The sequence below is a fragment of the Salmo trutta genome, chromosome 2 (assembly GCF_901001165.1).
Source record: "Salmo trutta chromosome 2, fSalTru1.1, whole genome shotgun sequence".
Classification (NCBI taxonomy): domain Eukaryota; kingdom Metazoa; phylum Chordata; class Actinopteri; order Salmoniformes; family Salmonidae; genus Salmo; species Salmo trutta.
The window spans coordinates 11,483,323-11,507,051 of NC_042958.1; the positions used below are offsets into that span (position 1 = coordinate 11,483,323).

Genomic DNA, 23,729 nt, shown 5'->3' on the forward strand with positions numbered 1-23,729 from the left:
AGAAACCTGTGTGTTAACCTCCAGAAGTGCTTTCTCCTGACCTTTTCTGCTTCACACTTCAATGAGCCTTATTATAGTGCCAAAGATGACCTTTAACAGGGTCCCATCTAGATCTCTCACACACACAAACACACAACTATAACTGCACTGCCCTCAGCACAGACAACAAACCAACAATAGGCTTTTTTAAACGCACTGTAACTGTGCCCAGGCACACACACACACACACACACACACACACACACACACACACACACACACACACACACACACACACACTTAAGCTCAATCCCAAATCATACAGTCAGCAGTGTTGTACATGTAGTAAATAAACACCAGAGGCAAGTCATCACATGTTGAGTCCCTCATGTAAGCAGTATTAAAAAACTGTTGTACATGTTAATTAAGATAGTTATATTTTAACTCAGCCAGCAATCAATATCAAGTCCTCACAGCAAAAGTACAAGCTAAAATATAGTGAATGAATGACCTGTAATGTGGCCTCCCTCCCCCACTTTGCATTGTGTTTAGTGTTAATGGAAAGTTCCGCTGAGCTAAATTGACACGGTAGCGACACACTACTCTCAATCAATCCAATTTATTTAAAGCCCCTTTTACATCAGCCGATGTCACAAAGTGCTTATACAGAAACTCAGCCTAAAACCCCAAACGGCAAGCAATGCAGACGTAGAAACTCTGTAGAAAGGTCGGAACCTCGGAAGAAACCTAGAGAGGAACCAGCCTTTGAGGGGTGGCCAGTCCTCTTCTGGCTGTACTCAAATACTAATAAGACCCCCCCATCCCAAAAAAAGGGGGGCACCGGGAGCTGCTGAACTACTCGGTGCCCCCTTCAACCTCACACATCTTTATTAATACCATTTATGATCAACCGTGAACATAATCAAGACAGTCCACTTACTTCCCGACGTTCCCCTTAAAATCAATTAGCCGGTTCGTAATCATAAATCACACAACAAGTTGTCAGTCAAAACATTGTGGAGGCAGCGGTAGTGAAACACAGCTAACCTGAACACTAAGTAGCGTCATTGATTTCACCCTGACACCACGGTACAGTGTGAATGGTGGTCTGGAAACACGGTTCAAACTTTCATTCAACCCCTCAATTATAACGCTGTCTATCCACAGACCACCGTCATTAGAATGACATTGTGATTGAATGCTTATGACTGAAGTTCAATGTCTTCACAGTCTTGGCTATATGGACATGAATACTGAGCTGGAAAAGACCGTGTGATTGATTTGCTGGTCACTTCTTTAAAGACATTGAGGGCAAACACACACAGGGTTGAATCCTAACAACCATACCCCAAAGATTTTGTTCTGTAACCACTCACCTCTGTGCTCCCAGAGTCTATGGCTTTGTCCACATAGAGCAGCGAGTCCTGGGCCTCGCCGCGACATACCCCCTCGGACCAGGCGGCACAGTGCAGGTGGGCACAGCACTGGCCTGTGGGGTCAAACAGGGACTGGACGTTGATGTCGTCGGGGAGGCCGATCTGACCAAGCTCGTCCCAGAACTTGGGGGCCGGCTCCTCGCTGAAGGGGTCCGTGCTGCCGGGTGCCGAGGAGGAGTGTAGACCACTGTCCGGAGAGCTGATCCTGGGGAAAGAGAGGGGAAAGGTCATGTTGAAGGGCAAGTTTATTCTCACCAACATAGCAGTTAATACAAACATGGCAAATTCCTTTCTAAATACACAACAACATAAATGAATCTAAAGGGCAAAGGACCTAAACTAAGAACACCAAACATCATGTAAAGCACCAAAGAAAAAAAAATGGCTAATAGAGAAAGAATCACGAGAGAGCCTGGTATCCAATTTAAAGGGAGAGCTTTGTGCATAGTCTGGGATTTACTGGATGTATGCGTCTGCTTGGGATGGGGGATGGGATTGCTGTCATTAAAAATCAAATCAAAGTTTATTTGTCACATGACAGAATACAGCAGGCGTAAACCACTCACTTACAAGCTCTTCCACAACCATGCAGAGTTCAATATCAGAGGTACCAAATCGAAAATTGTGGCGGCAGGTAGCCTAGTGGTTAGAGCGTTGGGCCAGTAGCCGAAAGGCTGCTGGATCGAATCCCCGAGCTGACAAGGTACAAATCTGTCACTCTGCCCCTGAACAAGGCAGTTAACACAATGACAGCTTACTGGGGAACAATGCAAATAATAATTTGTTCTTAACTGACTTGCCTAGTTAAATAAAAGTAAATTAAAAAAAAACACTAAAAGCTGTTATCCATGTATATGATCTTTAATTCAAACAGTACTATGACACCATATCAAGGACAAGGAGTGCTCATTGACATGGTCACCACCACCATCCTCTCCTTCTGGAAGAAAGCATCAGGGTGGAGGTTGTCCCTTGGCTAATGCACAAGGACTGGTTGTTCGAGCCCACACAAGCACAAACATACTAGCCAGCCTGACACACACACACACACACACTAGCCAGCCTGAAACACACACAATCTCTCTCCATCCCTGCCGGATGCAGCCTATTCCAGCCAGTCTGGTGTTGTTGGATGAAGGCTCTCGGCCCACAGAGGAGCAGAGGAGCGGAAAAAAGTAGGAATTACCATTTAAAAAGAGAGACCCCGGTTTGAGGAAGCCCTTTACCCAGCGCTGGGCAGCAGTAGGGTGCTAGGGATGAAAGGCTACTGTATACTACACCCCCCCCCCCCACAAACAGCTCTACTATAGGGATGTGTTCATAAGGGCATGAAATGGAAAATGTTTTAAAGCGCTTTGCAACAGAAAAAGAAGATGAGGGTTTCAGTTACTTTTCTTCCATTTGGTGCCTAATGAACACAACTTCCTACTCCCAATAAGGCCAATATGAGTTATGGATGGGGGGATGAGAAGAGGATAGTGCACTGATGGACTATGGTCCTGTCTTTTACATGTAACCAAGTCTTTGCATCCAAAGCTTCATCTATGAATTTAAGAGCGGTGCCATTTCCCTCTTAGACCCATCCCTCAGCTTTATAGCAAACCAAGTGGCGGAACTGCTATTGGGCTGAGAAACAAATGACAGATTATGCCTTAAAGGGATAGTATTTCAAATGGAGGGTTTAATGGTGAAGGATCCAAAAACCCTAATACGCAATCTCCTATCCGTTTTCCTCCACTTTCTCTCCCTCGTGTTCCTCTAATTTTGCTCAGCTGTGGCTTGTTGGCCCGTAATATTCAACTTTGCTGTGAAAACGCTGCAGCTTTAATTATGAGCTAAATAACCTTATAGAGGTTATGGACATGTCTTCTAGGCAAATTATAATTTGCAGAATTTATGGCCCAATTGTCTTATTTGCAGAACCATATGTTATTCCATTCAAATGGGTATGCCTTTTTGGAAATGGGTATGCCTTTTTGGAAATGGGTATGCCTTTTTGGAGATGGATTGACATGAATGATATCAGAAGTTGCTTATTCGTGTGATATCAACAGCCTTTCCATGTGTTCACTTACCATAACTATAGTGTTCGATCAAAGCTGTATAAGTTGAGTCAGGCCAAGCTGGCCTGGGTGAAACGTTTCAAAACATAATTTTTTGGACAATTTCAGATAGTACCTCCCCATTTCATGCCTACTGAACACAACACATATTTATCCAAACCAAGCCCATATCCCACCTTGGTGAATGGTGAATGTGCTGGCTCCATGTGTGAATAGGAAGACGAAAGCGGTGTTAAGGTGTCAGCATTCTTTAGTTCGCATGGCGGTTAGCTGAAGTCGGCTAGCCGACCTGAATGGGAGTTAAAAGACGTTCGCTTGAGAAACGATAAAAAAGCTGCAATAGTACTGTTTGTCTATTTTGAGACGCCGTAGCCAGTATACACTTCCTGAAAAAAGATAAAGCCATCATTCATTTAGAGTTTTTTTCGGAGGAGATCTTTGTCGCGCTATTTTACATCTGACCAAGATGTCGGTGCAATATTTCTAAATGAAAAAATGTGCATGAAAAAGAGTCGTCTCTCGTTGAATGACACCAAAGACTACTGAAGAATCCCTACTGTTGACAAATCACAGACGAAGTGGTTTTGACTTCAGCTACCGACATGAGCTTGCCTCAATTTTTTGGGAGCCCAAACAACAACAAAAATAAATAAAATCTTACTGTAGGACAAAATGTCGGAATAATATAGGCACAAACTCTTCAGATCTTTTTCGTCTAGGAAGCATGCGGACGCCTTCACTCTCTCCCTGAGAAAAAGCAGTGTTTCATTAGGCCTGTGATTACTTTGGGCCTGTCAAATCTACTTTCAATTAGATCACCTTAATGAGACAATAATTAGCGACTACACACACACACAATGACTATAGAATAAAGAAAGCGCGATGGACAGACACGCAGACCAATTCATGCATGTATACACAAATGCAGAGAGCGAGAGGAGACATGAACTCACTCATGCACATTTATCAACACATGCACTGTCATGAGGTCATGCACCCCCTTACAAAACCTTTCATCTTATTACCAGACAAAACAACTTGCATGGAGAGTGACAGTTCATCGAGTCCATGAATTAAGTAGAGGGATTTGAGGTAAAAGTACATTTCAAATCAAACAGGCAAAAGTCAATTCAAGAGTTAGGCTACTTTCTCCACCGTCTCCTCTGATATATCCCTAAACGGTGATTCATCGTGTTGCTATTCAGGCCAAAACAGAATTGGGTCACTAGGGCTCAGTTCATGTGAACTATCCCCGGTCCACCTTAACACTTCTCTGACACGGTCCACCTTAATACTTCTCTCTCTCTTGCTTGTTATTGTTTTCATTCCTAGCTCCCTGTCTAGAACTGGCACAGTGCCAGCACTGGACTGACCGACCAATCACAGGGCTCCAACGCGACAATGCACTGCGCCGCGTTGGCGTTGGCCCCCTGCCAGGAACCTCGCTGGGTGAGAGCATTACGTCACCGCCCCCTCGGATTGGTTCAAAAAAGCTGAGCAAATTAGGAGGCCGGCCAATGGGCCCTGGGGTGTCTTCTGACGGTAGGTCTTTGTCAACAGTGGATCACGTGGAGCTGAAGTGACAGGGGGGAGGGAGAGAGGACAGACAGAGAAAGAAAGAGAAAGAAAGAGCAAAAACAAGCAAGAGAAATAGTGACAGCAAGATTAAGCGGTGAGGAGAGAGAACAGAGAGAGAAAGAGACACACAGACAACTGGGGAGAGAGCGAGAGACCAAGACAGACAGACAGGCAGGCAGACAGACAGAGAGAGACAGGCAGAGAGAGGGAGAAAGAAGGAACAGCACATCAGAAATCAGCTCAACGTAACTGTAGAAACCAGAGAATCAAACCACTTCTGGGAAAATTGTAACACACTAAAACAACAAAGAGTTATCTATCCAAGACAGATGTATGGATAAACCACTTCTCCAATCTTTTTGGCTCTATAACAAACAGCAAAAAAATATACATGATCAAATACAAATCTTAGAACCAACTATTAAAGACTAGCAGAACCCACTGGATTCTCCAATTACAATGAATGAACTACAGGACAAAACACATACCCTCCAACAAAAAAGTCCTGTGGTGTTGATGGTATCCTAAATGAAAAGATAAAATATAGACCAAAGTCCTATTGGCTATACATGAACTTTTGAACCTCATCCTCAGCTCTGGCATCTTCCCCAGTATTTGGAACCAAGGACAGATCACCCCAATCCACAAAAGAGACAAATTTGACCCCAATAAATACAGAGTGATATGCATCAACAGCAACCATGAGAAAATCCTCTGCATTATCATTAACAGCAGACTCGTACATTTCCTCAGCGAAAACAATGTACTGAGCAAATGTCAAAGTGGCTTATTACCAATAGGGTTGCACGATATAGTCGGTGAACATATCTGAATAGGGCCAATATTAGCTAAAAATGCCAACGTCGGTATCGGCCCGATGTCTAGTTTAACGCTGATGTTTAAAATCGATGTCAACGCTACCGTGCATACCAATATAACGTAGGTAAAGGACGTAATGACGCCACATAAAATTCTGCGCTACACGTGCATCACAGCATTCCTAACCTAGCCCACAATGGCTGCTGTGTGGGTCGAACAGTCAACAAGTCGAGCAGGCATTTGAAAGAGTAAGAACATTTCAGCGAGACAACTCAAAGGCCAAATCCATTAATGGAATTCATTGCCCTTGACAATCAACCTTCCTCTGTCGTGGGTGATGTTGGCTTTCGCAGACTGGTCGAACACCGGTACACACTACCAAGTGCTTTATTTTTCAGATGTTGCCCTACTGGAGTTACACAGTAATAGGGTCACTGCTATTAGCTTCACGAAACACACACTATGGAATGCCGTTTGGGTCTTTGCGTGTCAAAAAAGATACAGTAGCACTGTCAAAGCTGTACAAAAACGTTTGCAAACAAGCAAACACCGGCAGCGTTGGTAATACAGCGTTGGTAATAAAGCATATGTTCAACCGCAACTTCTGGGGTAGCTAGCTAGCACCAATACAACCAGCCTGAAACAATAGAAACTGCAGTCATTTTCATTATTCTTAGTAATGATTTAGGAATCCATGTGAATAAGTATTAGCCAGGTTGCCACTTGTTGTTCACCTGTTGAAATTGCCAGCTACTTAACCCTGTTGCCCAAAGCTAACATTATAAGCAGCCAGCTAGCTTCATCTGGTTAGCGAGGCTCAACCAGACCGGGTTATATGTTGTGAAGCTAGTCACAATAAGGATTAGGCACAAAAGTGGAATTTGCGGTTTGATTCAAAATTAAAGTATGTCATTGACAGTGATGCAAATGCTTACAAATAGTGGAATTATACCATACTTTTATTTTGAAGGCTAACTGCAAAGTCCGCTGTTGTGGCTAATCCTTATTGTGGCTAGCTTCACATAGATGGGTCCGACCACCATTAATCAAATAAGAACTGTCTTATAAATTAGGGTTATTTTAGATGATGACACCTAGCTATATCGTTAGCTAGTTAACTATAGCTACTGAAAGAGAATATGTCGTTTTGCAATAGTTTTTGGGGAAGAACTACATTGTTTGCATCCATGAGCTAGCTAGCTTTTTTTTATGACCAGCACTGTAGGTGTGCGAGACAACTTTACCAGCATCATAGCATACGTATCAATGAATCGTTGTGACATATGAAATACAAGTGATAGTGTAATCAATGTGTAATAAGAATGTAAAAAATCTATGAACGTGTATAAATTATTTGACGTGCAGTCATATTCAGGTCCTGATTGGTCAAATAGTGTTGTTTGACATGCAACGGCCCAAACGGCGTTCCATAGAAATCCTGGTTGAGAATGAAACAACTGAACAACGAAACAGCACAGCAAGTAAGTGAAAGAAATAGGTTTTGATCATGTTTTACTGGTAATGGGGACATACGTAAATGCCAGCAAAATAACGTTTTGGTCAGTGTGGTGTTTGTGTAACCTTTATTTAACAAGGCAAGTCAGTTAAGAACAAATTCTTATTTACAATGACGGCCCGGACGACGCTGGGCCAATTGTGTGCCGCCCTATGGGACTCCCAATCACGGACAGATGTGATACAGCCTGGATTCGAACCAGGGACTGCAGTGACGCCTCTTGCACAGAGATGCAGTGCCTTAGACCGCTGTGTCCATGTGTGTGTGTTAACTATTTAACTGTGCTAGAATGCTTAAAAGGCCGCGGAAATTTTAAATATCGTTATCGTTTTTTTTGGCAGGGAACATATTGGATATCAGCCAAAAATGTCATATTGGTGTATCACTAATTACCAAATTACCGTACAACAGATCACGTATTCACCCTGCACACCCTAATTAACAAACAAACTAAAACAAAGGAAAAGTCTTCTCATGCTTTGTTGATTTCAAAAAAGCTTTCGATTCAACTTGGCATGAGGGTCTGCTATACAAATTCATGGAAAGCAGTGTTGGGGGAAAAACATACAACATTATAAAATCCATGTACACAAACAACAAGTGTGCGGTTAATATTTGCAAAATACCTTTCCATAGGGCCGTGGGGTGAGACAGGGATGCAACTTGAGCCCCACCCTCTTCAACATATATATCAACAAATTGGCGAGGGCACAAGAACAGTCAGCAGCACCCTACTATAATCTAGAAGTCAAATGTCTACTGTTTGCTGATGATCTGGTGCTTCTGTCCCCAACCAATGAGGGCCTACAGCAGCACCAAGATCTTCTGCACAGATACTGTCAGACCTGGGCCATAACAGTAAACCTCAGTAAGACAAAAATAATGGTGTTCCAAAAAAGGTCCAGTTGCCAGGACCACAAATACAAATTCCATCTAGACATTGTTGCCCTAGAGCACACAAAAAACTATACGTACCTCGGCCTAAACATCAGCGCCACAGGTAACTTCCACAAAGCTGTGAACGATCTGAGAGACAAGGCAAGAAGGGCCTTCTATGCCATCAAAAGGAACATAAAAGTTGACATACCAATTACGATCTGGCTAAAAATACTTGAATCAGTTATAGAACCCATTTCCCTTTATGGTTGAGGTCTGGGGTCCGCTCACCAACCAAGAACACACAAAATGGGACAAACACCAAATTGTGACTTCATGCAGAACTCTGCAAAAATATCCTCTGTGTACAACGTAAAATACCAAATAAAGCATGCAGAGCAGAATTAGGCCGATACCTGCTAATTATAAAAATCCAGAAAAGATACGTTAAATTCTACAACCACCTAAAATTAAGCGATTTCCAAACCTTCCACAACAAAGCCATCACCTAAGGAGATACACCTAGAGAAGCGTCTCTTAAGCAAGCTGGTCCTGGGGCTCTGTTCACAAACAGAGCCCCAGGAGAACAACACAATTAAACCCAACCAAATCATGAGAAAAAGAAAAGATAATTGTTTACAATGTGTCAAGTAACTAACAAAAACACTGAGCAAAATAGAATGCTATTTGGCCCTAAACAGTGAGTACACAGTCGCAGAATACCGTACCACTGTGACTGACCCAAAATTAAGTAAAGCTTTGACTATATACAGATTCAGTGAGCACAGCCTTGCTATCGAGAGAGATTAAGGCCATCGGCAGACATGGCTCTCAAGAGAAGACATTCTATGCCAACACTGCCCACAAAATGTGGAAACTGAGCTGCACCTCCAAAAGAAATATGACCAGAGAGAGACATATTTCCCTCAGATTTCACAGACCCAAAAATAATTTAAAAAACACAATCTTGATAAATTCCCATAATAAAAACAATTAATAAATACATAAACAAATAAATAAATATACATACAGTTGAAGTCGGAAATTTACATGGGTCATGGTTCACCTTCAAGCAGGATATCCATCCCAGTCTCAAATCTCTGGAAGACAAACAGGTTTCCCTCAAGAATTTCCCTGTATTTAGCGCCATCCATCATTCCTTAAATTCTGACCAGTTTCCCAGTCCCTGCCGATGAAAAACATCCCCACAGCATGATGCTGCCACCACAATGGGGATAGTGTTCTCAGGGTGATGAGAGGTGTTGGGTTTGCGACAGACATAGCGTTTTCTTTGATGGCCAAAAAGCTACATTTTAGTATCATCTGACCAGAGTACCTTCTCCCATATGTTTGGGGAGACCTTTTGGCAAACACCAAATGTGTTATCTTATTTTTTCTTTAAGCAACGGCTTTTTCTGCCCACTCTTCCGTAAAGCCCAGTTCTGTAGTCCTATGAACAGATACTCCAATCTCAGCTGTGGAGCTTTGCAGCTTCTTCAGGGTTATCTTTGGTCTCCTTGTTGCCTCTCTGATTAATGCCCTCCTTGCCTGGTCTGAGTGTTGGTGGGCAGCCCTCTCCTGGCAGGTTTGTTGTGGTGCTATATTCTTTCCATGTTTTAATAATGGATTTAATGGTGCTCTGTGGGATGTTCAAAGTTTATGATTTTTTTTAAATAAATAAACCCTGATCTGTACTTCTCCACAACTTTGTCCTGGCATGTTTGGAGAGCTCCTTGGTGCTCATGGTGCCACTTGCTTGGTGGTGTCCTTTGCCGAGTGGTGTTGCAGACTCTGGGGCCTTTCAGAACAGGTGTGTATATATACTGAGATCACGTGACAGATCATTTGACACTTAAATAAAGTCCACCTGTGTGCAATCTATTTAACTAATTATGTGACTTCTGAAGGTAATTGGTTGCAACAGATGTTATTTTGTGGCTTCATAGCAAAGGGGGTGGATGCATACAGTTGAAGTCGGAAGTTTACATACACTTAGGTTGGAGTCATTAAAACTCGTTTTTCAACCACTCCACAAATGTCTTGTTAAACTATAGTTTTGGCAAGTTGGTTAGGACATCTACTTTGTGCATGATAAAATACATTTTTCCAACAATTGTTTACAGACAGATTATTTCACTTATAATTCACTGTATCACAATTCCAGTGGGTCAGAAGTTTACATACACTAAGTTGACTGTGCCTTTAAACAGCTTGGAAAATTACAGAAAATTAATGTCATGGCTTTAGAAACTTCTGATAAACTATGTCAATTAGCCTGAGTCAATTGGAGGTGTACCTGTGGATGTATTTCAAGGCCTACCTTCAAACTCAGTGCCTCTTTGCTTGACATCATGGGAAAATTAAAAGAAATCAGCCAAGACCTCAGAAAAAAATTTGGAGACCTCCACAAGTCTGGTTCATCCTTGGGAACAATTTCCAAACGCCTGAAGGTATCACGTTCATCTGTACAAACAATCGTACGCAAGCAAAAACACCATGGGACCACGCAGCCGTCATACCGCTCAGGAAGGAGACACATTCTTTGGTGCGAAAAGTGCAAATCAATCCCAGAACAACAGCAAAGGACCTTGTGAAGATGCTGGAGGAAACAGGTACAAAAGTATCTATATCCACAGTAAAGCGAGTCCTATATCGACATAACCTGAAAGGCCGCTCACTGCTCACTGCTCCAAAACCGCCATAAAAAAGCCAGACTACGGTTTGCAACTGCACATAGGGACAAAGATCGTAATTTTGGAGAAATGTCCTCTGGTCTGATGAAACAAAAATGGAACTCTTTGGCCATAATGTTTGGAGGAAAAAGAGGGACGCTTGCAAGCCGAAGAACACCATCCCAAACGTGAAGTACAGGGGTGGAGCATCATGTTGTGGGGGTGCTTTGCTGCAGGAGGGTCTGGTGCACTTCACAAAATAGATGGCATCATGAGGAAGGAAAATTATGTGGATATATTGAAGCAACATCTCAAGACATCAGTCAGGAAGTTAAAGCTTGGTCGCAAATGGGTCTTCCAAATGGACAATGACCCCAAGCATACTTCCAAAGTTGTGGCAAAATGGCTTAAAGACAACAAAGACAAGGTATTGGAGTGGCCATCACAAAGCCCTGACCTCAATCCTACAGAAGATTTTGTGGGCAGAACTGAAAAGGCGTGTGCGATCAAGGAGGCCTACAAACCAGACTGTTACACCAGCTCTGTCAGGAGGAATGGGCCAAAATTCACCCAACTTATTGTGGGAAGCTTGTGGAAGGCTACCCGAAATGTTTGACCTAAGTTAAACAATTTAAAGGCAATGCTACCAAATACTAATTCAGTGTATGTAGTAAACTTCTGACCCAATGGGAATGTGATGAAAAAAATAAAAGCTGAAATAAAATAATTCTCTACTATTAACATTTCACATTCTTAAAGGAAAGTGGTGATCCTAACTGACCTAAGAGAGGGAATATTTACTTGGATTAAATGTCAGGAATTGTGAAAAACTGAGTTTAAATGTATTTGGCTAAGGTGTATGTAAACTTCCGTAAACAGGAAAAACGCCAAGGGGGCTCGAATACTTTTGCAAGGCACTGTATCTATCTATATATTAGGTGAAGTACGACAGTGTTCCACCACCGCAGCCAGATTTGTGACCGGTTGCCACAAGAAAAGGGCCACTAGTAGAGGACAAACACCATAGTAAATTAGGGCTGGGCGGTATACCGTATTTTATGATATACCAGTATTGATGCAGGGACCGGTTTGGGTTTTTACTTTACCTACTATAACGGTATTTGAATGTTTGGTTTGTTAAATGTGATACGCCATGTGTAATGTCAATTTTTATAGTTTACTTCGCTACCTGAGTCATCTTTCTTTCTCTCCGTGCCACTTTCCAGACAGACCTAGCCACGCCCCGTAACTCAAGAAGCGCATTTGATGTTCCTCAACCAAGTACCACCTGCGTTCAGTCTGCATGGTCAATGCAGCACATGCAACAATGTTGATGACAACGATGCCGTTTTCACTTTGCTTCTTAATATAAATCTACTAGCCTTCCATAATGACACTATTAGTTTGTGTTTCTTACATCAGGAAACAGGTCGTTTGTCTTTTCTTAGCAAGTTGGCCTAAATCTTTTGAGATGCTAATTGCTAGGCGCAAATAGCTCGCTAGCTAATAAATGTACTGAGTAAGAGCAAACGTAGCTAGCCAATACAGCTGGATAACACATAAATCAGCATGCTATTTGTGCAACAGTATCTTCTAAATCAAAGAGGAATATGCAAAGCAAGAATATGTTAGCAACATGAAGTAGCCAAGAGAAAACATGCAATGTAGCCAAAGCTAATTGGCTCCAAAGGAAACACTTATCAACACTTTAGTTCCTACGCTGTCACAATAACTCCTCCCTGGCATTTTAATTCATTGTCATCTCATTGTCAAAGTGCCCATATATTCTAACTATAGAATTAGAATAGTCATTCTATTTCCATGACTCCAAAGTTCAGCTCTAAATCGCAAGACAAATGGCAATTGCAACATTTGGTTGAATATAAGTCCTAGATTATTTGCCCATATCGTGCAGCCCTACGTGGCAGTGTGGAAATTCTCAATTGAGCAGTGGTGTAAAGTACTTAAGTAAAAATACTTTCAAGTACTACTTAAGTTTTTTTGGGGGCATCTGTACTTTAACATTTTTGACAACTGTTACTTTTACTTCACTACATTCCTAAAGAAATGCATGTACTTTTTACTCCAAACATTTTCCCTGACACCTAAAAGTACTCGCTACATTTTGAATGCTTAGCAGGACAGGAAAATGGTCCAATTCATGCACTTGTCAAGAGAACATCCCTGGTCATCTACTGCCTCTGATCTGGAGGACTCACTAAACACAAATGTTTTGTTTGTAAATTGTCTGAGTGTGCCCCTGGCTATCTGTAAACTTTTTAAAAAATAACTAGAAAATGGTGCCATCTGGTTTGCTTAATGTAAGGAATTTGAAATTACTTTTACTTTTGATACATAAGTATATTTTATCATTTACATGTACTTTTGATACTTCAAGTATATTTAAAACCAAATACTTTTAGACTTTTACTCAAGTAGGATTTTACTGGGTGACTTTCACATTAGTAATTTCTATTAATGTATCTTTACTTTTACTCAAGAATGACAAATTGGGTACTTTTTCCACCACTGCAATTGAGTGCAGGAAATGCAGAAATGATAAAAGTCGTGAAATTTGTTTTGAAGTTGAATTGAACAATATAAAACAATCAGAATGGAGAAAGACTCATTGAAATCACTTAGTGATCCTAGGGTGGCAACACATGCATTCTAACTACTCATAAAGCAAATGTACAACTTTTATTATTCAGAAACAAAATAAATACTGTCAAATACCATCCACTTTTTTTTTTAAATACCGTGATATATTTTGGCCATATCGCCCAGCCCCATTGTAAATACCAATATTTATCGGTTAATTTATTTTCCCTTTCATACTTCAACTCATTTGCATATTGTTACAACATTGCCAATAATATTACATGGGCTTGCTCCTACAATTGTTTTCACTATATATTTTACCTCTTGGGGATGTCATTCGAAAACATAATGTTAACTTTCACTGCTATGCGGATGACACACAGCTGTACATTTCAATGAAACATGGTGAAGCCCCAAAATTGCCCTCGCTGGAAGCCTGTGTTTCAGACATAAGGAAGTGGATGGCTGCACACTTTCTACTTTTAAACTCGGACAAAACAGAGATGCTTCTTCTAGGTCCCAAGAAACAAAGAGATCTTCTGTTGATTCTGACAATTAATCTTGATGGTTGTACAGTCATCTCAAATAAAACTGAAGGATATCGGCGTTACTCTGGACCCTGATTTCTCTTTTGACAAACATATCAAGACTGTTTCAAGGACAGCTTTTTTACATCTACTTAACATTGCAAAAATTGGAAATTTTCTGACCAAAAAATGAAGCAGAAAAATTAATCCATGCTTTTGTTACTTCTAGGTTAGACTACTGCAATGCTCTACTTTCCGGCTACCCGGATAAAGCACTAAATAAACTTCAGTTAGTGCTAAATACGGCTGCTAGAATCCTGACAAGAACCAAAAAATGTGATCATATTACTCCAGTGCTAACCTCTCTACACTGGCTTCCTGTTAAGGCAAGGTCTGATTTCAAGGTTTTACTGCTAACCTACAAGGCATTACATGGGCTTGCTCCTACCCATCTTTCCTATTTGGTCCTGCCGTACATACCTACACGTACGCTACGGTCACAAGACGCAGGCCTCCTAATTGTCCATAGAATTTCTAAGCAAACAGCTGGAGGCAGGGCTTTCTCCTATAGAGCTCCATTTTTATGGAATGGTCTGCCTACCCATGTGAGAGACGCAGACTCGGTCTCAACCTTTAAGTCTTTACTGAAGACTCATCTCTTCAGTAGGTCCTATGATTGAGTGTAGTCTGGCCCAGGAGTGTGAAGGTGAACGGCAAGGAACTGGAGCAACGAACTGCCCTTGCTGTCTCTGCCTAGCCGGTTCCCCTCTCTCCACTGGGATTCTCTGCCTCTAAACCAATTACAGGTGCTGAGTCACTGGCTTACTGCTGCTCTTCCATGCCGTCCCTAGGAGGGGTGCGTCACTTGAGTGGGTTGAGTCACTGACGTGGTCTTCCTGTCTGGGTTGGCGTCCCCCCTTGGGTTGTGCCGTGGCGGAGATCATTGTGGTCTATACTCAGCCTTGTCTCAGGATGGTAAGTTGGTGGTTGAAGATTATCTCTCTTGTGGTGTGGGGGCTGTGCTTTGGCAAAGTGGGTGGGGTTATATCCTGCCTGTTTGGCACTGTCCAGGGTATCATCAGATGGGGCCACAGTGTCTCCTGGCCCCTCCTGTCTCAGCCTCCAGTATTTATGCTGCAGTAGTTTGTGTGTCGGGGGGCTAGGGTCAGTCTGTTATATCTGGAGTATTTCTCCTGTCTTATCCGGTGTCCTGTGTGAATTTAAGTATGCTCTCTCTAATTCTCTTTCTCTCTCTCTCGGAGGACCTGAGCCCTAGGACCATGCCTCAGGACTACCTGGCATGATGACTCCTTGCTGTCCCCAGTCCACCTGGCCGTACTGCTGCTCCAGTTTCAACTGTTCTGCCTGCGGCTATGGAACCCTGACCTGTTCACCGGACATGCTACCTGTCCCAGACCTGCTGTTTTCAACTCTCTAGAGACAGCAGGAGTGGCTATGAAAAGCCAACTGACATTTACTCCTGAGGTGCTGACCTGTTGCACCCTCGACAAATACTGTGATTATTATTATTATTTGACCATGCTGGTCATTTATGAACATTTGAACATCTTGGCCATGTTCTGTTATAATCTCCACTCGGCACAGCCAGAAGAGGACTGGCCACCCCTCATAGCCTGGTTTCTTCCTAGGTTTTGGCCTTTCTAGGGAGTTTTTCCTAGCCACCGTGTTCCTACACCTGCATTGCTTGCTGTTTGGGGTTTTAGGCTGGGTTTCTGTACAGCACTTTGAGATATCAGCTGATCTAAGAAGGGCTATATAAATACATTTGATATGTCTATATTCTTTTAACTTTTGTGAGTGTAATTTGATTGTTTATTTCTTTTTTGTTTCTTGTTTATTTCACTTGCTTTGTCAATGTAAACATATGTTTGCCATGCCAATAAAGCCCACTGAATTTCGAGACAGAGGGGGCAGCGACTGAGAACGAGAACAAAGAGAGAAATAAACATGAAAAGAAAGAAAAACATGGGAAAAGAGCAAAAACTAGCAAGGGAAATAGCGACAGCATGAGCGAGCGGAGAGAATTTGACAGGGACAGAGGACGAAGAGCGACAGAGAGCAATCAGAAAGACAAATTGAATTGAAATGTAATTGCGACAGAGAGAACATAGACACAGAACAAACATCGGCCAGGGCTGGAGAAGCTGGTAGGGCCTGCCAGTGAAATCCTTGCTTTTCCTTCATGGATTTCTCTCCTCTACCCCTCCATCAAGTGACTAATCATTGCGCACCACATTAATTGACCCAAATTGAATTCTAGCGCCTGGGTTCATTAGCATGCGCTTATTTATTTGGGTCACAGTACTCCAGCTCTCTTCCTCCCTCTCTTTCCATTCCTCAAACAATGCATAATAGGGGAGAACACTCATTTTGTTTGATGGAGAAACTTGGACACAGGGGTTAATCTGTTTCCAGCCAGTGAGCGACAAAGCCCTGGGTAATATTCATTAGAGTACACCGTAGCAAAAGGTTTTGCAAGGGAAAAAATTGCATTTCTTATTGGACTAGTTCAAATAATCCCTCACTGTTTAAGTCAGTTTTCTTCTGTTTGGTGCCTAATAAATATGACCCTGAAGAATATTTGAGTAATTATTTCACTTATTTAGGTCCAGCAGCTTCTCTGGTGGGAGTCTGGGAGAAGTCTTCAATCTTTAAGCATAACAAATATGCTTACTATATATTTACCACTTACAAATCACAAACAATCACCAAGAGGTAGGTATTGCCTTACAAAAGTATTCAGACCTCTTTGATTTCGTCACATTTTATTGTGTTACAAAGTGGGATTCATATTGATTTAATAACGTTTTGTCAACAAATCTACACAAAATACTCTAATGTCAAAGTGGAAGAGGAATTAACATTATTTTACGTTTAATAGAAGTTAACTAAAATAGTCATTGCATAAGTATTCAGCTCCCCGAATCAATAAAAACCTTTTCAAACTTATGGGCGATCCACGATATATATCTACATTGTTTAAATCTTCTCTCTAAATAAGCTTTGTTGTACAATTAAAAGGTCAAGTACACTGTAAAACACACTTTAAAAAACTGTCAGCAATAAGCTAATGAATTCAAAGCTTGGGAAATTATACCTTGGCTGAATATACGCCTTCCACAACCATAAGACCCACTAATTATTTATTTATTTTATCAAAATAGTTGTACCTGCTTTTTTTGCAATAATCACTGATCTGGCTTTCAAGTCTGTCTATGAAAATGCCCTTTTTGTTAAATTTAACCAGAACCATGCACATATTCACTAATAATGTAGCTGGCACTATAGAAAATTAACATTGGTCTCATAATCAATGTCTCAAGCACAAGTGCTAGTAAGTAGCCAGCTAATATTTTTATTTCAAGTTTAGCTAACTTGGATCTAGGTATAATTTCACAAGCTCTGAATTCAGCTAACAAGGCAAAACAGTTGAATTGTTCTGTCCGCCTCCAACTGTTTGAACAGCATGCTAGCCTGTCAACTTTGTTCAGATGTTGAAATCAAGTGGCTAAATGGGAAGGTGCACAGCACAGAAGGAGCGAACGAGACCAAGAAGAAAAGATGAGAACAAGCAGACAAACACTCAAAAACAACAACAAAAAAATCTGCGACACAGGCATTTGGAATATGGTGCAAAAACAAATTATCAACTTAATTCGATATATCGCCAAACCCTAGTTTGCACACCTGGATCGTGCAACATTTGCCCATTATTCTTTTAAAATTGTTCAAGCTCTGTCAAGATGTTGGAGATAATGGCTAGACAGCAATTCAAGTCTTGCCATAGATATTCAAGCAGATATAACTAACTTTGCCACTCAGGAACATTCACTGTCTTCTTGGTAAGCAACTCCAGTGTAGATTTGGCCTTGTGTTGTAGGTTATTGTCCTGCTGAAAGGTGAATTCCCCACCCAGTGTCTGGTGTAAAGCAGACTGAAGCAGGTTTTCTTCTAGGATTTTGCCTGTGCTTAGCTGCATCCCATTTCTTTTGATCCTGAAAAACTCCCCAGTTTGGCTAATGTCAAGCACACCCATACCATGATGCAGCCACCACCATGCTTGAAAATCAGGAGGCAGTTACTCAATGATGTGTTGGATTTGCCCCAAACATTAGGCTTTGCATTTAAGACAAAATTGCTGTGTCTTATGTTGTTGCAGTATTACTTTAGTGCCTTGTTGCATACAAGACGCATGTTTTGGAATATTTTATATTCTGTAAAATTGTTCTCTTCTTTTCACTCTGTCATTTATGTCATTTTCGTGGAATCACTACAATGTTGATCCAACCTCAGTTTTCTACCATCACAGACATTGAACTCTGTAGCCGTTTTAAAATCACCAATGGCCTTGTCGTAAAATCCCTGAGCAGTTTCATTCCTATCCTGCAGCTCAGAAGAACGATTATGTTTGATGTGTGTTGGTGATTGAATACACAATCCACAGCATAATTATTAACTTGACCATGCTTAAAGAGATATTCAATGTCTGATTTGTTGTAAAAAAAATCATTACATGAGTTGTTAAGCCAAATTTTACTCCTGAACGAATTTAGGCCTAAAGGGGCTGAATACTTCCATTTTAGGTATACCTTTTTATTTACAGTATCAACAAAAAAATGTACATAGATACAATACATACAATGACAAACTACCAGTCAAAAGTTTGGACACACCTACTCATTCCGTGACTTTTCTTTATTTTTACTATTTTCTACACTGTAGAATAATAGTGAAGAGATCAAAACTATGAAATAACACAAATGGAATTATATAGTACCCAAAAAAGTGATAAATCTAAATATATTTATAGTAGCCATCCTTTGCATCCTTTGCATTGATGACATCTTTGCACACTTGGCAACCTCTCAACCAGCTTCACCTGGAACGCTGCAGAATGCTGTGGTAGCCATGCTGGTTAAGCGTGCCTTGAATTCTAAATAAATCACCAACAGTGTCACCAGCAAAGCACCCCCACACCATTACACCACCTCCTTCATGCTTCACGATGGGAACCACACATGCGGAGATCATCCATTCACCTATTCTGCGTCTCACAAAGACAGCACAGTTGGAAGCAAAAATCACAGATTTCCACCGGTCTAATGTCCATTGCTCATGTTTCTTGGCCTAAGTCAGTCTCTTCTTCTTATTGGTGTCCTTTAGTAGTGTATTCTTTGCAGCAATTAAAAAATGAAGGCCTGATTCACAGAGTCTCTTCTGAACAGTTGATGTCGAGAGATGTCTTACTTGAATTCAAGCATTTTTCTTGGGCTGTAATTTCCGAGGCTGGTAACTCTAATGAACTTTTCCTCTGCAGCAGAGGTAACTCTGGGTCTTCCTTTCCTGTGGCGGTCCTCATGAGAGCCAGTTTCATCATAGCACTTGATGGTTTTTGCGACTGCACTTGAAGAAACTTTCAAAGTTCTTGAAATGTTCTGTATTGACTGACCTTCATGTCTTAAAGTAATGATGGACTGTCGTTTCGCTTTGTTTATTTGAGCCGTTCTTGCCATATGGACTTGGTCTTTTACAAAATAGGGCCATCTTCTGTATACCACACAACACAACACAACACAACTGATTGCCTCAAAAGCATTAAGGAAAGAAATTCCAACTTTTAACAAGGCAGAACTGTTAATTGAAATGCACTCCAGGTGACTACCTCATGAAGCTGGTTGAGAGAATGCCAAAAGTGTGCAAAGCTGTCATCAAGGCGAAGGATGGTTACTTTATAGAATCTCAAATATATTTGGTTTGTTTCACACTTTTGGTTACTACATGATTACACGTGTTATTTCATAGTTGATGTCTTCACTATTATTCTACAATGTAGAAATAGTAAAAATTAAGGAAAACCCTTGAATGAGAAGGTGTCCAAACTTTTGACTGGTATTGTATATTCTTCCACTTTGACAGAGTATTTTGTGTAGATTGTTGACAAAAATCAATTTTAATCCCACTTTGCAACAATAAAATGTGAAGAAATCCAAGTGCTCCCAAGAGTGATGCTTCTACCATATAATCATGATGAAATCAACATCTCCATGATGCATGGAAAAAAACTACCACATCAACGAACACACACTGACAAGTCTGTATGGGACAGCGTGCAAAGGAACCCAGCAAGGGGGTCGACGCAAAACTCAGTCCCCCTATGTAGCAATGCCATTGTTTGACCATCCAAATCGATTACACTGCATCGCATATACAGTGCCTTCGGAAAGTACTCAGACCTCTTGACTTTTTCCACATTTTGTTACGTTACAGCCTTATTCTAAAATGTATTAAATCAAAATAATTCCTCAGCAATCTACACACAAAATATACACACACATACATATATATTTGCAAACATTTTGAAAAACCTGTTCTCACTGTTATTATGGGGTATTGTGTGTAGATTGCTGAGGAATTATTTTAATAATAAAAAATATCTTATTTACATAAGTATTCAGGCATTTTGTTATGAGACTTGAAATTGAGCTCAGGTGCATCCTGTTTCCATTGAACATCCTTGAGATGTTTCTACAACTTGTCCACCTTTGGTAAATTCAATTGTTTGGACATCATTTGGAAAGGCACATACATCTATACAAAAATGTCCCACAGTTGACAGTGCATGTCAGAGCAAAAACCAAGCCATGAGGTCGAAGGAATTGTCCGTAGAGCTCCGAGACAGGATTGTGTCGAGGCACAGATCTGGGGAAGTGTACAAAAACATTTCTGCAGCATTGAATGCCCCCAAGTGGCCTCCATCATTCTTAAATGGAAGAAGTTTGGAACCATCAAGACTCTTCCTAGAGCTGGCCGCCTGGGCAAACTGAGCAATCGAGGGAGAAGGGCCTTCGTCAGGGAGGTGACCAAGTGTAACGGTGTGCGCTGAGAGTCGGGAAGCAAGTTCAGGGAGTGAGTGCTTTAATAAATAAACGTAACATAATACAAAACAAAAACACACAAACAACGCACAGACATGACACAGAAACAATGACACCTCGGGAAGTAACCAAATGGAGTGACATATATAGGGAAGGTAACCAGGGAAGTGATAGAGTCCAGGTGAGCGTAACGATGGTGGCAGGTGTGCACCATAAAGAGCAGCCTGGTGACCTAGAGGCCGGAGAGGGAGCACACGTGACACAAAGAACCTGATGGGAGAACCTTCCAGAAGGACAACCATCTCTGCAGCACTCCACCAACTCAGGCCTTTATTGCAGTGGCCAGACGAAAGCAACTCCTCAGTAAAAGGCACGACAGGCCGATGGAGTTTGCCAAAAGGCACCTAAATACTCTCAGACCATGAGAAACAAGATTCTCTGGACTGATGACACCAAGATTTAACTCTTTGGCCTGAAAGCTAAACACCTTCGTCCGCTTTGAGGACAACACAGTGCCACCGACGCGGCCGCTAGCAAGGACTGTGGGCTCTCCTTCTCCATGGCCCACGTGAGTAAAACATTTAAGTGTTTTAACCCTTTGCAAAGCTGCCGGCCCAGATGGCATCCCTAGCCATGTCCTCAGACCATGCGCAAACCAGCTGGCTGGCGTGTTTACGGACATATTCAATCGCTCCCTATCCCAGTCTGCTGTCCCCACTTGCTTCAAGATGTCCACCATTGCTTTCTTGGGTACAGGAACAAACTGAACTCAATGACTATCGCCCCGTAGCGCTCACTTCTGTCATCATGAAGTGCTTTGCGAGACCTCTACCTTACCGGACACCCTAGACATACTTCAATTTGCTTACCGCCCCAATAGATCAACAGACATTGCAATTGCACTCCACGCTGCCCTATCTCATCTGGAGGAATACCCAAGTAAGAATGCTGTTCATTGACTATAGCTCAGCATCAACACCATAGTACCATCCAAGCTCATCATTAAGCTCGGGCCCATGGGTCTGAACCCTGCCATGTGCAACTGGGTCCTGAAGGGCCGCCGCCAGGTGGTGAAGGTAGGAAACACCACTTCACTGATCCTCAACACAGGGGCCCCACAAGGGTGCGTGCTCAGCCCCCGCCTGTACTCCCTGTTCACCCATGACTGCGTGGCCACGCTCACCTCCAACTTAATCATCAAGTTTGCAGCCGACACAACAGTAGTTGGCCTGATTACCAACAATGACAAGACAGCCTACAGGGAGGATGGGAGTGCCCTGGGACAGTGGTGCCACGAAAATAACCTCTCACTCAACGTCAACAAAACAAAGGAGATGATCGTGGACTTCAGGAAACAGCAGAGGGAGCACGCCCTTAGCCACATCGACGGGACCGCAGTGGAGAAGTTGGAACGCTTCAAGTTCCTCAGCGTACACGTCACTGATGATCTGAAATGGTCCACTCACACAGACAGTGTGGTGAAGAAGGTGCAACAGCACCTCTTCAACCTCAGGAGGTTAAATTTGTCTTGGCCCCTAAAACTTTTAGATGCGCAATTGAGAGCATCCTGTCTGGCTGTGTCACCACCTGATACGGCACCTGCGCCACCGCAACCACAGGGCTCTCCAGAGGGTGGTGCGGTCTGCCCAATGCATCGCCGGGGGGTAAACTACCTGCACTCCAGGACACCTACAGCACCCGATGTCATAGGAAAATCATCAAGGACATCGACAACCCAAGCCATGGCCTGTTCATCCAGAAGGCAAGGTCAGTACTGGTGCATCAAAGCTGGGACCGAGAGACTGAAAAACAGCTTCTTTCTCAAGGCCATCAGACTGTTATATAGCCATCACTAACCAGCTTCCACCCGGTTACGCAACCCTGGACCTTAGAGATTGCTGCCCTATATACATTGAACTGGAATCACTGGCCACTTTAATAATGTTTACATACTGCTTTACTCATCTCATATGTATATACTATATTCTAGTCAATGCCACTACAACATTGCTCGATTTAATTTAGAGATTTCTTAATTCCATTATTTTAGATGTGTGTATTGTTGTGAATTGTTAGATATTACTGCACTGTTGGAGCTAGGAACACAAGCACTTCGCTACACCCGCAATAACATCTGCTAAATATGTGACCAATAAAATGTTAGATTTTTATTTGAAATCTCCGGAGACCTGAAAATAGCTGTGCAGCAACGATCCCCATTCAACCTGACAGAGGTTGAGAGGATCTGCAGAGAAGCATGGGAGAAACTCCCCAAATACAGGTGTGGCAAGCTTGTAGAATCATACCCAAGAAGACTCGGTGCCAAAAGGTGCTTCAAAGTACTGAGTAAAGGGTCTGAATACTTATGTAAATGTGTAATTTCAGTTTTTTATTTGTAATGAATTAAATAACATTTCTGAAAACCTGTTTTTGCTTTGTCATTATGCGGTATTGTGTAGTAATAGAAAAAATACATTATAGCCTTATTCTAAAATTGATTAAATGTAACAAAATGTGGAAAAAGTCAAGGGATCTGAATACTTTCCGAAGGCACTGTAATTAGACGTCTGCCAGTTTAGTTTTGACCACTTACCAGAGTTCAAAGGTTATCAAGGTTATTACACAGCACATCCTGGTAACATTGGACAGCAGCCAACATGTGTGCGTCCACCCCCCACCGATCCCACTCAATTCTGGAGAAAAGTAGACCCACTTTCCCAGGTATAATTTCAGCTGTCATTTTCTCTCCAGCAAAATCAATGTCAA

At 41.9% G+C, this 23,729-nt stretch overlaps 1 protein-coding gene across 14 annotated transcripts in view; it reads right to left on the minus strand.

Annotated features, from left to right (window-relative positions):
• LOC115150500 (histone-lysine N-methyltransferase 2C) overlaps window positions 1–23,729 on the minus strand; it is a 266,608-nt gene that overhangs the window by 142,291 nt on the left and 100,588 nt on the right. For all 14 annotated transcript variants that reach the window (XM_029693877.1, XM_029693968.1, XM_029693922.1 and 11 more), the window contains exon 6: window positions 1,356–1,620. In XM_029693877.1, coding sequence (XP_029549737.1) covers window positions 1,356–1,620 — 265 coding nt within the window. The remainder of the gene's footprint in view (window positions 1–1,355; window positions 1,621–23,729) is intronic.